Below are 17,860 nucleotides of genomic sequence, written 5' to 3' on the forward strand. Positions count from 1 at the left end.
TATCTGAGGAAATGTGTCGTGAAGAAGGCACTTGGAATGCAGTAAACAAAGTGGTAACACAGATACTCTCGGAGTTGCAGCGAATATGGAGAAGGGATCAGCGAGTAAGCGTCGGATCGAGAGAACTTCCTTCGTCGGTGTAGTCTTGATCCGTCGTCGGGGACAAGATGAGTAGACCACGTCATAGCATCGTAAGGATACAAGTATCGAAAACGTCGGTTTCGAGAGAACTCCCAGCGTCGGGGAACTCTCTGTCGCGGTAGGCTAGATCCTTCGGCGGGGACTAGTCGAGTAGCCACCACAACACCGACTTGTGTCGTCGGGGCGCCAGCCAACCAGAAGCTAAGCTCCAACTGGAATCGCCGGACCGACCTCGGCACTCTCTCGTGTGTCCCGAGTGGTGCAACAGGGGACTCGGTGTCGGAAGAGCCTCTTTCGCCGGGGAACTCTCCGTCGGTGTAGTCTAGATCTTTCTTCGGGGATTAGACGAGTAGATCGTGGCGTAGCACCGTTAAGATAGTCGGGGCACCAGTGAACCGGAAGCCATCCTCCAACCGGCATCATTGGATCGACCCAGGCATCCTTACGGTCGGGCCGTGGACGGGTATCGAAAACGTCGGTTTCGGGAGAACTTCCATCGTCGGGGAACTCTCTGTCGGTGTAGGCTAGATCCATCACCGGGGACTAGTTGAGCAGACGCCACAACACCGATTCGAGTCGTCGGGGCATCAGCGAACCGGACGCCATGCTCCAACCGGAATCGCAGAGCAGACCTCGGCACTCCTTCGGGTGTCCCGCGTGGCGTAAAAGGGGAAACTCTCAGTCGGTGTAGGCTAGATCCATCGTCGGGGATCAGTTGAGTAGTGCGGTGCGACGTAGCGGCATTGGGTTGTCGAGGCGCCAAAGGTGGATCGAGAGGGATAAAGATAGAAACTCAGGAGCTCATTTTCTTCCAAATGAAGAAGTGCATGAGCACAGCCGAGATGTATATAGAGAGCAGGAGCTCATTTTCTCCCAAACGAAGAAGTGCATGAGCACAGCCTCCCCCGAAGTATTGAGCTTAGCTTAGTTCCGGGGGGATCAAGGCAAGATGTCCAAGGTGTTTTAGTGGGTAAGGTTCAGCCAGTCCCACTCGCTGGTTCACAATAGCGGTAGCTTGACAACTACTGAGCGCGTGAACTGGGAAAGTACATAAGTAGGTATTTCACCTTGTAAAAAAAAAAAAAAAAAACACACACACACACACACACACACACACACACACACACACACACACACACACACACACACACACACACACACACACACACACACACACACACACACACACACACACACACACACACACACATACACACACACACGAAGGTTTTTCATTTAAAAAGAATCTTCATAATATGCTGAGTAACTTCTGTGAAGACATCAAACATCCCAGATCAACCGTTATAACACAAGAAAAGAAAGTCAAATCTTATCAAGACCAATAGCAACAGTTGTGCAAATTATACAAAATAATGTTCGGTCCTTTTTTTGGTTTTCCTTTAATTACCTTTTATATAATCGTTGGATCTATTGCGGTCTTCGAAAGTTTCCTTTCTTATTTAATTTCCTAATAAAATGACATACTGTTTGTTTAGTCTATACAGTGACTACCAGACGATTTTTATTTTTGTAAAATGTGAGTTCCAATACAAACTTTCAACTACGCAGGCGAAAATATGTTTTCAACGTTTGAGTTTAAAATTTGTATATTTGCTACACGGAACGACCGAAATTAGCTCTGCGCCTAATTCGTATTACTGTTTTTGAATTAGTTGATTTTAACAACAAAATTTCCAAAATAACTATAAAATTAGTTAAAATTGAGAATTTACTTTGCTGAAAAAACTCTTATTTTTAGAGAATATGTTTAGTTGGTGAATATCCTGGACACAAACCAGCAATATTTCAATCCAACACGAAATTCTCATTGAGAACTAATTTTGTTATTAAAATCAGAAGATTTGTTTCTATTTATCTATCACCATAATTACAAAGAAAACAAAACTGAAATGGGTATTATTAACAAGTTTATTAGCCAAAAACTCACGAGAAGTGTCAAAGCAAAACAATCCATTAAGAAGCTAAAAAGGACAGTTTTTTTGAAACTGCTTGAAAATTGTTTTGATGTTTTTCGCATGTGTTCGATATATCTTTATTTGAATTTCTAAACCGATATGTAAAAATGTCGTAAACTGTTAGTGGAAATCGTACTTATTCAGAATTTGTGCGTACTTGAAGCGATTGTGCGTAATAATGTTTTTACGCGGAACAGTGAAGTGAATTTCGAATGTTTCACTCTAATTGTGATGAAGTATTCGTATCAGGTTTTTGTTTTCCGAGTGCTCAAAGTTTTCAGTGAGAATGAAGAAAACAGTGATTTAAAAGAAAAAAAAATCAAAAAGATGTTTATGTTTCGTTTATGTCTTTTTCTCCAATACAACATCGTATTTATACCTGCCAATATGGAATAGACAACCGCGTCTGAAATTTTTTCGGCAGTAGTGTGCCATCTAGTGGCTAGTAGTCATTACGGTGTTACCGTTTCGGTGACAGGGCGCCATATAGCTGCAGATTGCAGAAGCCAATTCAACCATTCATATTGATTGAAAACAACATTTTATTTCTTTGATTCAACTAAAAAACTAGTTGAATGGAAATGAAATGTGCCTTAGCTAAGAAATGACAGCACGTTTAATTTAAGAATTCAACTAAAAAAAATAGTCATTTCAACAAATATTTTATTATTATTAAGGGAATGAGAATAAAAAATCTAAATTAGCAAAAGTAAGAATTTTTTAGTTGTCTCAAAAAATAACTAACTAAAATCAGCAAATCAACTAAATTTTTCGCGAAAATGCTGATTTCGGTCGTTCCGTGTATGGTATCCAAAAAACGTGCTTAATCCACCTAGCAGTGAGATGATACCTTTTTTTTATCAATCCGCATGTGTTTTTTGCATGAATATTCTTCGGTGTTTCAGTTTTCATGACATTATTCTAATGTCCGTCGATTCAAGTGGCAATTTGAGATTTTAATCACTCATTACTCTGTAATGTCGAAACTGCAAATCGGATCGAATTTGAATCTAAAAGTGTAACAATCGATTAAACATTCCATGATATGTCGAAATAATTTCCACTTTAGAGTTTAGGGTAATTTAAGGTACTACCAGAGCCGGTATTCAGGAACCAGCATAACCCAAACCCAATCGTATGGCCATATGACGATTAAATTGCAATATTTTTGAGTCCAACTTTGAATCTTTTCGGGATTGTTATCTTCTATATCGCCTTGAATTTTAAAAATTCCTCATCCTACAATTCCAGAATCGGAAGTCAGAATTGGATAAAATTGGATTTATTTTAATTTGAACTTTTGTTTCTGAAATTCGATTTGGCTTTTTTTTAGAAAACGATTGAGCTTTGAGAAACGATTCGATACTGGAAACGGAATTCAAAATTCGGTATAGCCGAAGTCAGACAAATTTATTTGAATAGCTATGTAGTTTACATTTGATTTAAAATGTTTTAAAATCAGTGCAGACATCTTTGAGAAATCGTAGCGCAAATTAAATTTTTGAATACCTTCCGAATCGAAAACTGAATACAACCAAAAATGAAATAAGTTTTTTTGGTTATCGACTATACAAATCTGCTAACCCGATATATCTGATTAATTTATTTGAAATAGACATTTTTATACTAATCACCATGTATCTCTCTAAACCGGAAGTTGGATCTAACTGAAAAGCAAGATGTTTTATAGAATCTTAAAACTTTTCATTTGAATCTTAGATGATTCTTAGATTTCATTTGAATCTTAGATCGGTTCAGCCATCTACGAGTAAAATGAGTTACGCAGTTTTAATTTCGTTTCACATATCATCCTGTAGTTCCGGAACCAGAGGTCGGAACCAAACATAATTCAGGAGTCTTGTTTGGGAGTATACGATTTTTCATATGGATCTGAGTTTGTAGAATACGGTTGAGTCATCTCCGAAAAAAATTGAGTGAAATTATTGGTCACACACGGATTTGTTGATCTCGACGAACTGATTCGAATGGTATATGGCTGTTATTTTCTTCCAGCATTTATTTCTGTAAGTCGTTTAAATCAATATAATTATGGAATTGCTTTCAACTCGAAAATTCGTCTGGCTTACATATGTCATATTCGAACGATTATGTTGCCAAAAACGAACCGTGCTAAAATCGGTCCGAGGCAAAATATCATGTTGTACACAGTCTTTTGGGTACTTAAAACCAAATGTATGTAACAGTATAAAAAATCGTGTTTTATGTTGTTCCCAAGCATTTCTTTGCCAGACAGCGCTCAAAACTTCTACTGCTGGAATAGGGGAAAAGTCGTTTACACAAAAATTTCGATATCTCCGTTAAAAATTGACGGATTTTAACAATCTATGGCTTGTTGGATAGGTATTATCGTGCGGAATCTAAGTCTGAAAACATATTCTGTTTTCAAGGTCAATTGTGACAGATACTGTCAAAAAACTGAAAATTTTGACATAAAACTTCGTATAACTCAAAAAGTAAACATCCGATCTCAAAACCATTCAATAGCGTTTTGGGTGACGGGGAGACCTTTCATTTGCGACTAGTTTGATCAAAATCGGTCCAGCCATTTCTGAGATCTCGACCTCTTAGTTGACAACACACATACACACACACAGCCATTTGCTCAGTTCGTCGAGCTGAATCGATTGATATATGTCATTCGGCCCTCCGGGCCTCGGAAAAATTTTCGAAAGTTTGAGCGATTTCTATACCTATTTTTTATATATATAAAAAAAGGTAACACGCGCTGAAATTTAAATTTTGTAACACTCTTATAGACACAAGTAATTTGGAATCTTTAGGAATTCCCAGTACTTATCTTATCCGGCGAATTTTTGAAGCGGTTGCGAATCCAATTCGAATGTTGTTTATGAAACCATAGCATTAGAAAAGCCACATCTATGATAGAGTTTGACCATTGAAACGTAAGTAAACACTTGTCAAACTCATGAATCATTGATAACATGTTCCCTCCTCCGGCTTACATAGCATGACTCAAATTAGGTATCAACAACGCTTTTGGGGATATTCGAAGATAAATCGGTATAATTTTCCAAGCTCAGGTTTTCATATAACAACGAGATTTTGCTCTCTGAATGCTAACAAGACGATACAATACTTGCTATCCGAAGATTATCTTTGAATCTCCATTAGCGTGCTTTCATTTACTGACGTAGTCTAGTAAAGGCAATATCGATTAAAAGTCTCCCTATCACATTATGTCAACCCGGTTGATGCTGGTATTTTATGTCTAGCGAGAAAAGCCAAACCCCATTGAACTATGCATGTCCACAACAGAGATTGCTTTGGACAGTAGAAAACTAGTTTGCCTTGCGACTGTGGTTCCGACAACCTTCATTTTTAATCGGACTGATAACTTAAACGCATTGTATTAAAAGAAAAGCATATAAAGAAATATAAATTAACGTATTTTTTTTCAAATCATTCCTGAGTTTTAAATTATCGTATGTTCATTTATACAAATAACGAATATTCTTTGAATGATGTCCTAAATTTCACTTTCAAAGATTATAGATATGAACAAGTCAGCTTATTAAAAGAAAATATTCAACGAAATGTATCTAATGAAACATTTTATCCCTTTCAGAATCACAAGAGCTTAATACACCTCCCGTGATTTTAGTCGACCGAAACTGGCGAATTCGGGAAAACATCACCGTTGGTTCAATGATCAAACAGGTCGGAGCAGAAGATAGTGACAACGACGAACTGGAGTTTGGACTGGACCCATTAGGAAATGGGCAACTACAGCCATTTGTGATAGATCCGCGAAGCGGATATGTTTATCTGAATGAAAGTCTGGATGGAAAAGTGGGAGGGATTTTACAAATAAAGATGACTTTTCAGAACATTCCATTTCTTTTAGGCTGGACAGAACTTTTTCGTGTACGTCACTGTTACGGATGGTTTAGTCACATCGAAGAACGAAGTGTACGTCAACATTCTTAGCAAAAATGCCACTGATGTGTATAACTTCAGGGGACCCCAATTCACACCGGACATCAACAGCATCCGAAGGATATTGCCTCCTGGAATACACCTTCCCGGAATCAGCTCTATACCACAAGCTCCACCTCCACCGCCACCGTTTCCACCACGTCCAACGGTGCCGTTAGACAACAATCATCATTCAGTCTCATCTACTACTAAGCAAACCAAAACATATCCGGATAGATCATTGGAATTCAGTACCGAAGCATCGCAACCCACAAACAATGGAACCATCACTAAACTTTCTCCTGTATCCAAAAATGAAGCAACTGCCTCGGCAAGTCCCGCACCGTCAGTACCTCATCCGACATCCCCGCGCAGCAGTGGCAGTTCAATTAGTCCAAACAGAACAAAACCCGGTACGGACGAAAGCCATCAGCTTACATCGGTTTTGCCTGTTATCATCTCGGTAGTGGCCATTTTTCTGATCGCAGGCCTAGTGGCTGTTTGCATGTTCCGCAAATATCTTTGCGACATTAGCAAAACACTCAAAAAGAAAAACAAAATCGACAAAGCCAAAAAGTCAAACCAAAGTAATCTCAGTAGCAATATCAACTCGAGCACGACGGCTGAGGATAGTCGAAACTCAATAGGCATGAACCACTGGAGCGGCCCGATAGCGTTTAGCAACCGTTACACTTCGCCATGGGAGCGAGAGCAGAATGGACACATGCAGGTAAATCCCTCAAATAAAAGATAAGTGACGAACTCCTAGTATACGTTCTCTTCCATCCAGGTAACATCTCAGCTCTCGTCGACCAGCTCGAACAACTCGGCCATGAATGGTTGTATAAAAGACCGATGGGAATTCCCGCGTCATCGTCTGAAAGTGTTCAACATACTGGGCGAAGGTGCCTTCGGTCAGGTGTGGCGCTGCGAAGCTACCGAGATCGATGGCAAGGAGGGCATTACGGTAACGGCCGTCAAAACGCTGAAGGAGAATGCAAGCGAGGCCGAACGAAACGATTTATTGTCGGAGCTACAGGTGCTGAAGTCACTCGAGCCGCACATCAACGTTGTGCGATTGCTCGGATGTTGCACCGAGAAGGATCCGATCTTCGTAATTCTCGAGTACGTCAATATGGGCAAACTGCAGACATTTCTGCGAAATTCGAGAGTTGAGAAGTAAGTGAATGCTAAGTTGTTTGGAATTCACGAGTGGTGTGAACCTTTCGTAATATTTGTTTTTCAGGCACTACGGTAACACCCACGGAAAGTCGAAGATTCTAACATCTGGAGATTTGACATCCTTCATATACCAGGTGGCAAGGGGAATGGATTTTCTAACATCACGAGGAGTAAGTCACAAGCTGTTAAATTACAGAGTACCAGTATCACATAGGGCTTTGAAGAATTTTGGTGAACTAAAAAACATCCCAGCTGGTGTATGCGTACCTGTTTCAAAAAATAATCATGTTGTATGAGTATGAAAGAATTTCGCCGAAGCAACCACTTTTGATTTGGATCTGGCTACCGGCATCGATAATCGAAACCTATTCATTACATCCGTTTCAAAAACACAAATCAGTTGATGCTGATGGCCGTCTTGGACGTGGTTCGTCGTCAACGCGTTCTCTACCCTCAACTTGTATAAATCAAAAACACTTGCTCGCGACTTACATTTATCACCGAAGACCTTTTGCAACATTTCGGCACCAGAAATTTAATTCCGCTCAGAAGATTTAATGGAACTTCTTTGTGGAATAATTTCACTCATTGTAAAAATCACCGATAGCACTTTTAAAACTTCCGAGAGACAGACGTGTACTAAAAACTAATGAATATTTTGACGTGACACTTGCCACAGATGTTAAAATATAAAAAAATATTTCGACGAATATGGTTTCCGCGCGAAATATAATCCAAAAAATGGAGTAATCCGAATTTTATATAAAGCACTTTTTAATATGTATATTTAAGCACAAAAAACCCTACGTACCTCTGTGGAGATAACTATCGAGAATATTTTGTAAAATTTTTTGAATCGATTGGTCAAGATTTACTTGACTTATGTTTCCGGCCATCAAAAATGCAGTACTTTCGCGGAAATGCCACCAAGCCGCCATTTCGTTTGTCAGCTTTTAAAACTGATCATTGTTTTTGTACTTAAATATACATACTAAAAAGTGCTTTATACAAAATTCGGATTACTCCAATTATTGGATCCCAAAATATTTCTACAAATTTTTTCTATAGTGGTGTAACCCCTTAATTTATCTCAGCATATAGCCGTCGCCTCCATACCATAGAATATACGGCTCCAGATTAGCGCTTTGGTCATATTGATCGCTGTGCGACGTTCTGAAATAATCTCATACATGGATTAGTTGTCTTCTGTGAAGCGGCTCTATAATATATACCAATCGATTTAACTCGACAAAAAAACAATTTTACACACACACACACACACATATATATATATATATATATATATATATATATATATATATATATATATATATATATATATATATATATATATATATATATATATATGTATATTATAGAATAACAATTATTGATGCAGAAGGATGGAAGTATTTTCGAATACAAAACATTTTTCTATTTATATTGATTCATACTGCTTACAGCAATGACTGTTGGTAGAACATCATTTCTTACACCCATATACCATTCGAATTAGTTTGTCGAGATCAGCAAATGCGTGTGACAAATAATTTCACTAAATCGTAGTGCTTTCCACATAAAATTTTTGGGTACTCTCCGGGATCGCAAACCAAATACCGGGAAAAACTGAAGTTAATTTATTTGTTCATCGACTCTCAAAATCTGTGAGTCCTATAAACCCAGAAAAATTTATGTGAAACTTTTGCACTAATCACCATGTATCTCCTAAATCGGAAGTCGGATCTCATTAAAAAACAAGCAGTTTTTATAAAACCTTAAGACCTTTTATTTAAATGATGGATGAACGGAATCTAAACTGATTTAATTTGATTACACATATCATCCTGTAGTTCCGGAACCAGAATTTACTAAACTGGTCTCAAAACTACACAAATCGGTAGTCATTATCAGTAGTCAACTAAACAAACTGGTTCATGATTACCGGTTCCGGAAGCACCGAAAATGTTGGTCATATATTCCAAAATGTATCTCACTCACTTTTCTCAGCGACGGTTTGACCGATTTCCACAAACTTAGATTCAAATGAATTTAAACCTGTTTTAATCCACCTAGTGGTCTAATGATGCCTTTCTCATATATGTGGTATCCTGAATTATGTGATATCCACATTGAGTATGATTGGGTTAGCGTGTAGCAGTTGGTGAGAGTGCGGAATGACGGTGGCATGCGTTGAGTCAAAGGCCGCGAACGAGTCAAAGGCCTCGAACGAGTGTACAGAATATAAGTGGATATCTGCGGAAAGGAGAATATCTCATTGGCGATCCTGCCATGATAAACTGAACTGGAAAATCTTGAATTCATTTTCATCGTAAGTATGATTAAGACGAATTAAAAATATATTAAGAATAAAACGATAAGAGATGCGTCAGGTTAAGCAAATAGCCGACATGGAGTACATTGCACCGAGTAAAGCTCATGGTCAATGTTGAATAGTAAACACAAAAAAAAACAGATTGTTGCGTCGGGTCAAGCCGATGGCCGAAGCACATTGCAACGAGTTAAGCTCATGTTCAATGTTTGGAAATTAATAGAATCAGTTGCGACGGGTTAAGCCCATGGCCAACATGCAGTTCATTGCACCGAGTTAAGCTCATGGTCAATATTGGAAAATTCAAATCACAAAGAATTGAGTTCAGCTTAGAGTTCAGAAACATGCGAAACAAAAAAACTGCCAACACTGCTTTGTAATACACATGGTTGGTTGAAATGTGAACGAGATAGAGTAGCAGCTGATGTCCTATGGATAACTTTCAGTACCGAAAAACACACATGTTTATTCCGTATACAAAGAAATTAGTATAAACTGCTTCCGTATACGTTACATACACGTAAAATTTATAAATTGATTAGAATATGGCAACAGAGGCATTTTGTGCGAGAGTGAATTGGTTTTCGAAGCATGGCCGTGCTGGTGTTCTGTTATGTGAGTGTCTAGCGTTATGGAGTGCTTGAGGATTCAAGTAACGTGTGCGAACGAAAGAGTTTCACCCGCTACTATTCGCACTCGTTCCTATGTTTGGTGCAATTTATTGAGAGGAGCGCAGGACAGTTGCTGTTTTCATTCAGTGCTTCTAGAGCATGTAGGGTTCTGAAGTGTCGAGTTTTCTGCAGAAATTTTTGAATTGCTTTTTTGTTCTGGTAAAGCAGAAAGGGGTTGAAGGATTGAAGTATAAATGGAGGCTGATGTTGAAGACTGGCATTGACAGCTTATAAGACAGATAACCGCGGTTAGCCTCAATCAAAACCACGCTTAGGTCTCTGTAGGTAGACTACAGATATATCTCGGTAATTACAATTGTTAATAACTGATATTTACTAATACTGTTATTGATGGGGAGAATGTGGTATCCTGAATTATGTGATATCCACATTGAGTATGATTGGGTTAGTGTGTAGCAGTTGGTGAGAGTGCGGAATGACGGTGGCATGCGTTTAGTCAAAGGCCGCGAACGAGTGTACAGAATATAAGTGGATATCTGAGGAAATGAGAATATCACAATATATATTGCTGTAGTATTCTATTCAAAATGTTCGTGCATGAACTTTGTGCATTGTTTATGCATAAACTAGTATAACATACAGAATTAAACTGTGCTTTGCTCTCGGAGCTCATCCTTGAGGAAACGAAGTGGGTTTACTATTATAGGTGCTTCCAGCACCGGAACCCGAGAACCGCTATAATCGAATTCGGTTCATACGGCCACCAACTAACATGACGTACAAACTCTACTACTTTTTATTCAAATTTTGAATTGGTAGGATCATAAGACCGTTTATTTGACCCTATGATTGGGAATATTGGTTTCGAGTCCAGTTGAGCAATTTGTTTACGGTTTTTGTTTCGCCGGTTTAAGTGACGATGCACAATATTTAACACACTTTACCCTATAACTCCGGAACCGGAAGTCGGAAATGATGAAATGAAATTCAGGAATTCCGAATTGGACTGTGAGACCTTTCATTTGAATCTAATACCGTTTTCGTTTATTGATCAGAGCAGCCCGAGAGCTGACCCAGAGTCGCCCAAACAACTTTTGATGTATTTGTTTTAGCAACCTGTGGTCGCTCTAGATCGAACTCCAACCGCGTAGTTTCGCTCTGAAAATTTTCTCTGGTCGCATCACGCATCCATGCGAGTTTGTTTATTTTTCCCTTTTTTATATGAGTTGTTGTTTAGGGCGCGTACCACGTGTTCGTTTTACTCGGAATCAGAGTCGCCCGCGAGTAGGTTAAAAAACGAAGACGGTATAAGTTTGTGGAAATCGGTCAAGCCATCGCTGAGAAAACTGAGTGAGATCCATTTTATAATACATGACCACTATTTTCGGTGCTTTTATTTACTTCTGTTTCTTCACATTCTTATCTTTTTTCAGTAACACTAAAGTGGATCTACGCTTCTAGGGCTGTATGTTTTGTTCACTTAAAATATCTACTATCCCTTAGATAATGTTTCTTCTTCCACTTGCAACCATCAGGTTATGTGCTGACAAATCTGTTTTTGTTTCGTGCCTTTCTATCGGCCACCTTTAACGGATTCTTTTCTTATCACTATTCAACACTGTGTTAGGCGTCTCTGTTAGCCATATTTAGCGAATTCTCTTCTTTCTACCACGATATCGTATGCGGAATGAAACTACTTGAAAAATGACTATTAATACGTGAACAATCTTCTTCCTTTTCGTGTTCACCGCACAATGACTAAGATTTTCATCTCGTCCTCAAAAATTTTACTGACTACGCTCTAAACTACGGCAACCGCGACTTGCGACTTTTCTGAAAAACTGATTGCACTTGAACTCACGTGAAGTGACTGTCCGACTAACTGACTAGTCTACGGGCCGACGCCCGAGACTAACGGATATTTTCCGCGGACACTCTGAGACTGACTACTAACCGACTGCCTCGAACTCTTCCCAACTATGTGTTTTTTAAATTCCTAACATCTTCTTTCGGGTGAAGTCCGAAGATTTTAGTACAAGCCGAGCTTGTGATTTTAAGTAGAAAGTTCATCCGACTTTCTCCCGAAGTTCTACCGAAGGCCGAGACTACTGTCACTATGCCAGAGGCCGTGACCAGTGTCCGTGAAAAAAATAGCTTTGGTTTTACAACATTGTTGCGATGACTAATGCTCGAAAATGTGCACGCTTCTATAACAAAGTTTATACATGAATGTTGCGGCTACGCTGATATGAGAGTTTCCTTCACAATTTCCTACTTTTTGCTACAATACTAGCAAATTCAAAGGAAAATTTGCTAAGGGCGCTGCAAGAGGAAAGGTACTTTCACAAAAATGTCAATATCTTCGTTGAAAATCAACGAATTTCAGCAAACTATGACTTGTTTGATAAGTATCACAACTAAGTTTACTAATGTCGTTTTCGCTTGATGCCAACCTAACCCAGTTTCCACCCTGACTGCTGTCAAACCGTTTGTTTGAAGCTAATTTCGAACCTAGTTTTAACGTTGTTGAACTGAAAATCTAGCCAGTTTCGATCCTGGTTGTTATATCAGGTTTGCTCAAACCCCCGTTGCTAAGTGCGAAATAAACACAGTTTGGTGAAAAGTGTTTGTTTGATGAAACAACCCCGGGTCAGTTTCAGTTTTCTCAAGCGAAAACGACATAAATTTTGAAATCTTTTTTGTTTTCGAGGTCAACTGTTACAGATATTGTCGAAAAACTGCAAATTCCGACATAAATTTTATATAATTCAAAAGCTAAACAACGGATCAAAAAACGAAAACAATAGCGTTCTGGCTTAAAAAAAGATCTTTCATTTGAAACTAGTCCAATCGAAATCAGTCCAGCCATTTCTGAGATGTACGCCTCTTTGTTCTGCACACACAGACGTTTGCTTACTTCGTCAAGCTGAATCGATTGATATATGACACTTGGCCCTCCGGGCCTCGACAATATTTTCCAAAGTTTTGATTTTCGATCTGATGATGACTTTCCAAATTGTGCAAACAATATCTGTCATAATTGACCATGAAAACCAAATATGGTTCCATATTGAGATACCTTATCGTAATGCCATTCAAACGAGCCGTAGATTGAAATAATTTTGGAGAAAATGGAGTGTACTCCGGTTTGGAGTTGACCTTCATTTTCGATATTTTCGGAATCTGGAAATGGAAACCACACAGTTCGAAAAAACCCTGCGATTTCTTAAAAAGATGCACATAAATTCGCATTTCACGCGAATTTACGTGGAAGAACATTCAATATTGTGTCTTAAATTACATTACATAAAATTCATTGAAATAAAAAAAGAAAAGACCGCCGCGACTTGAACCGAGAATCATTAGATCACAAAGTACGCCTGTTAATCGGTTGAGCCATACAAGCACTTATCCGCTCGGCTGATAAAAGGGGCAGTCGAAAACATGCTAATCTAATATTGAGTCATTACAAATGAAATTTTCCGTCATTTGACATATTAGGTCTTTATGAATTACATCGTTTTACCTTGTTTTATATATATAAAAAATAGGTATAGAATTCGCTCAAACTTTCGAAAATTTTTCCGAGGCCCGGAGGGCCAATCGATTACATATACCAATCGATTCAGCTCGACGAACTGAGCAAATGTCTGTGTGTGTGTGTGTGTGTGTGTGTGTGTGTGTGTGTGTGTGTTTGTGTGTGTGTGTGTGTGTGTGTGTGTGTGTGTGTGTGTGTGTGTGTGTGTGTGTGTGTGTGTGTGTGTGTGTGTGTGTGTGTGTGTGTGTGTGTGTGTGTATGTGTGTTGTCAACTAAGAGGTCGAGATCTCAGAGATGGCTGGACCGATTTTGATCAAACTAGTCGCAAATGAAAGGTCTCCCCGTCACCCAAAACGCTATTGAATGGTTTTGAGATCGGATGTTTACTTTTTGAGTTATTCGAAGTTTTATGTCAAAATTTTCAGTTTTTTTATAGTATCTGTCACAATTGACCTTGAAAACAGAATATGTTTTCAGACTTAGATTCCGCACGATAATACCTATTCAACAAGCCATAGATTGTTAAAATCCGTCCATTTTTAACGGAGATATCGAAATTTTTGTGTAAACGATTTTCCCCCCTATTCCAGCAGTAGGAGTTTTGAGCGCTGTATGACAAAGCAATGCCTGGGAGCAAAGGAAAACACGATTTTTTATTCTTTTACATACAATCGTTTATAAGTACCAAAAAGACTGTGTACAGCATCCTTTTTCATGACAATTTGCCTCGGACCAATTTTAGCACGGCTCGTTTTTGTCAACATAATCGTTCGAATATGACATATATAAACCAGATGATGGCAGATTTTTTTTAATTATATTGTTTTAAACTACTTACAGCAATTAATGCTGGAAGAACATAACATCCATATACCATTCGAATCAGTTCGTCGAGATCAGCAAATGCGTGTGTGACAAATAATTTCACTCAATTTTCTCTGAGAATTTCTTTTCTACAAATTCAGATTCATACGAAAATTCGTATGCTCCCAAACAAAGTTCCTGAATTATGTTTGGTTCCGACCTCTGGTTCCGGAACTACAGGATGATATATGAAACGAAATCAAAATTGTGTAACTCATTCTTCTCGTAGATGGCTGAACCGATCTAAGATTCAAATGAAATCTAAGAATCATCTAAGATGCAAATGAAAAGTTTCAAGATTCTTTAAAACATCTTGCTCTTCAGTCAGATCCAACTTCTGGTTTCGGGGATACAGGGTGATTGGTATAAAAACGTCTATTCCACATAAATTAATCAGGTTTATCGGGTTAGCAGATTTGGATAGTCGATAAAAAAAAATTAACTTTTTTCAGTTTTAGTGGTATTCAGTTGTCGATTCAGAAGGCACCTAAAAAATAATTTCGTGCTATGATCTCTCAAAAATGTCTTCACTGATTTTCAAATATTTTGAAACAAATGTAAACTATACAGCTATTCCGGTGAATTTATCTGACTTCGGCCATACCGATTTTAGAATTCCGGTTCCAGTATAAAATCGTTTCTCAAAGCTCAATCGTTTTCTCAAAAAAGCCTAATCAAATTTCAGAAACAAAAATTCAAATTGAATTAAACTTATATACAAAATTAATTAGTTTTATACATACATACAAAAATTAATGAATTTTAACCAATTAAAATAATGTAATGAAAACTTAAACACCGAAGAATATTCATGCAAAAAACACATGCGGATTGATAAAAAAAGGTATCATCTCACTGCTAGGTGGATTAATCACGTTTTTTAAGATCAAGTCACCCGTAAAATTCAATTGTTATTGGTGTCCAGGTACAATTGTACTGCCCTGTACAATTGAAGCATTATGCTCTGTTATATATTGAAGATTTATGATTCCATTTCTTATTTCAGATCATCCATCGGGACCTTGCTGCACGAAATATCCTGATTACCGAGGACCACACTTGCAAGGTGGCGGACTTCGGTTTCGCCCGTGATATCGTCACATCCAAAGTGTACGAACGGAAAAGTGAAGGCCGATTGCCTATTCGGTGGATGGCTACTGAATCGCTGTACGATAACATCTTCACCGTTAAATCAGATATCTGGAGTTTCGGTATTTTGATGTGGGAGATCGTCACGCTCGGTTCGACGCCCTATCCGGGCATCGCCGCTGCAGATGTGATGCGTAAAGTTCGCGACGGCTATCGATTAGAGAAACCGGAACACTGCCGCCGCGAACTATACAACATTATGTTTTACTGCTGGGCTAAGGATCCGAATGAGCGACCAGATTTCCCGGAGGTAGTGGAAATGCTCGACCGGTTGCTACAGACTGAGACAGACTATATCGAGCTGGAACGATTTCCGGATCACAACTACTACAACATGCTGAATATGAGTGGCGAAAAACTTTAACTAAATGTTGTTTTCCATAATGAAAACCACATTCTGGAGATTACTTATTTGAAGCAACCGATGTAAATAGTCTTAAAATTGTGATAAGTTTGGCCTCTAGTGAGCTATTTATAATGAACTGAATCACAGCAATGGCGAGTGAGCTTAACTTCCTGGAAATGGAAATGTATTTCAAAGTGTAAATAATTACTAATAAATTGCTATTTCGAACAAACTGAAAAATATATTCTGGTTGACTAGTTATGATAGTATAAATGAGACAGTTTGTACAGAAACCGAATTATTTTGGCTCAAAACTCATATCAAACTTAGGTGTTACGTTCGATATCATCTGGAGTGTAACATTTTACATTGTCAATTCCACTATGTATATATTTTGGAAATTTAATTTTAATTCGTGGCTGTCGACTGCTTCCATTTGGACTGCTGTTCCTTTTTCTCTGACTGCTCCCGGTAGTAATCTCATCTGTGCTTATCTTTGGTTCTAAAAAATAAAATGTTCCGTAAGTTGCGTCCTACAGTGATGAATTTTTATTTTATTTTGCATGCGACACCTACTTTTCCGACTATTCCTGGTGGTATATTCTAGGCAACTTTTGTACAAAAAATCGTACTGCTCTCCGGTCTGGACCATCTTCACACGCTGTCGTCGAAGCTGCTTCACAGTATCGTAGATGTTGATCTTCTTTTCCTGTTGTATTCGTTGAAGTATTATATCTAGAGCAATGAATGTTCCCGTTCGCCCTACCCCGGCACTGAAAAAGAAACTTGTCAAATCGAGTTCGAAGTTGATTCTATCGTAGTCATACCTGCAGTGGACTACAACCGGTAAAGCAAGATTGTTTCGTTCGGAACGGATAATTTTGATGAATTTTATCAAATCCGTCGGAGTGGCAGGACAACCGTGATCAGGCCACACTAAAAAATGATAGTGGAAGACTGCTCTACTTACTTTACCCTATGAAGAAAATTAATATCTCATTAATCTGAATTTTTAAATCTAGCTAACTCACTCTTGTTACAATCATCAATCGCTTCTGATAGAATGTCAGATTGAGCTCCTGTGTACATTTAACTCTAATATCCCGAAAATTCACCTGCTGATTGAATATCGGGAAATACTGATAACATTTGATCTTATCATTCTCCACTGTTTGCGTCAACATGACAATCGATTCTACGTCATACTGCAGAATCATACGCCAAAAATCGAAGCCTGTCTCCTTCTTCGGTCCCTGTGTTGCTATGTACTCGCGCTGATATTTGTAACCATCAATGAACGAAGCGTTGATGTAGTCGTTTACCTCTTCGTCCTCGTCACCCACCATATCGTCATAATCGAGTGGAACTCGGTTAGCATCATACGGTAGTATTCCTAGATACCTATTTTTCTTCTCGTTTTCCTTAGCTACGAAAAACGTGACCGTTTCATTGACAAGCTGTTCGGAAAAATAGTTGATAGATTGATATTCCTTCGTGATCTTTTCACTGTTCGATTGAATCAACTCTTCGTAAATTCCCGAAAAGTTCTTGAGTGGAATATCCGACGGTTCATCGTTTGGCGAACGTATGACTGTTTGAGGGGATGCTGTTAACTTATTACTGCGCCAAAGAACAATAATTCCAAGAAGGAATGCTCCCAACAGGCAAACGAAGATGGTGCAAACAATCAACGTGAGTTGAATTAGCGAATCTGAAGGAGATATTTCGTCAAGAGAAAACAACATA

The 17,860-nt window shown here is 38.5% G+C and overlaps 2 protein-coding genes across 3 annotated transcripts in view; one reads left to right on the forward strand and one right to left on the reverse strand.

The window, feature by feature from the left end:
* Nucleotides 1–16,375, forward strand: part of LOC131439451 (tyrosine kinase receptor Cad96Ca) — a 37,335-nt gene extending 20,960 nt beyond the window's left edge. For both annotated transcript variants that reach the window (XM_058610453.1, XM_058610454.1), the window contains exons 3-7: nt 5,725–5,948; nt 6,004–6,804; nt 6,865–7,253; nt 7,321–7,426; nt 15,626–16,375. In XM_058610453.1, coding sequence (XP_058466436.1) covers nt 5,725–5,948; nt 6,004–6,804; nt 6,865–7,253; nt 7,321–7,426; nt 15,626–16,132 — 2,027 coding nt within the window. In that variant the 3' untranslated portion in view covers nt 16,133–16,375. The remainder of the gene's footprint in view (nt 1–5,724; nt 5,949–6,003; nt 6,805–6,864; nt 7,254–7,320; nt 7,427–15,625) is intronic.
* LOC131439450 (receptor-type tyrosine-protein phosphatase F) overlaps nt 16,330–17,860 on the reverse strand; it is a 66,902-nt gene continuing 65,371 nt past the window's right edge. Inside the window, exons 9-12 of the mRNA XM_058610452.1 lie at nt 17,146–17,825; nt 16,942–17,090; nt 16,691–16,887; nt 16,330–16,616 (exon numbers count right to left, since the gene is read on the reverse strand). Of these exons, the coding sequence (XP_058466435.1) occupies nt 16,441–16,616; nt 16,691–16,887; nt 16,942–17,090; nt 17,146–17,825 (1,202 nt within the window). The 3' untranslated portion in view covers nt 16,330–16,440. The remainder of the gene's footprint in view (nt 16,617–16,690; nt 16,888–16,941; nt 17,091–17,145; nt 17,826–17,860) is intronic.

Source organism: Malaya genurostris, chromosome 3 (genome assembly GCF_030247185.1).
Source record: "Malaya genurostris strain Urasoe2022 chromosome 3, Malgen_1.1, whole genome shotgun sequence".
Lineage (NCBI taxonomy): Eukaryota > Metazoa > Arthropoda > Insecta > Diptera > Culicidae > Malaya > Malaya genurostris.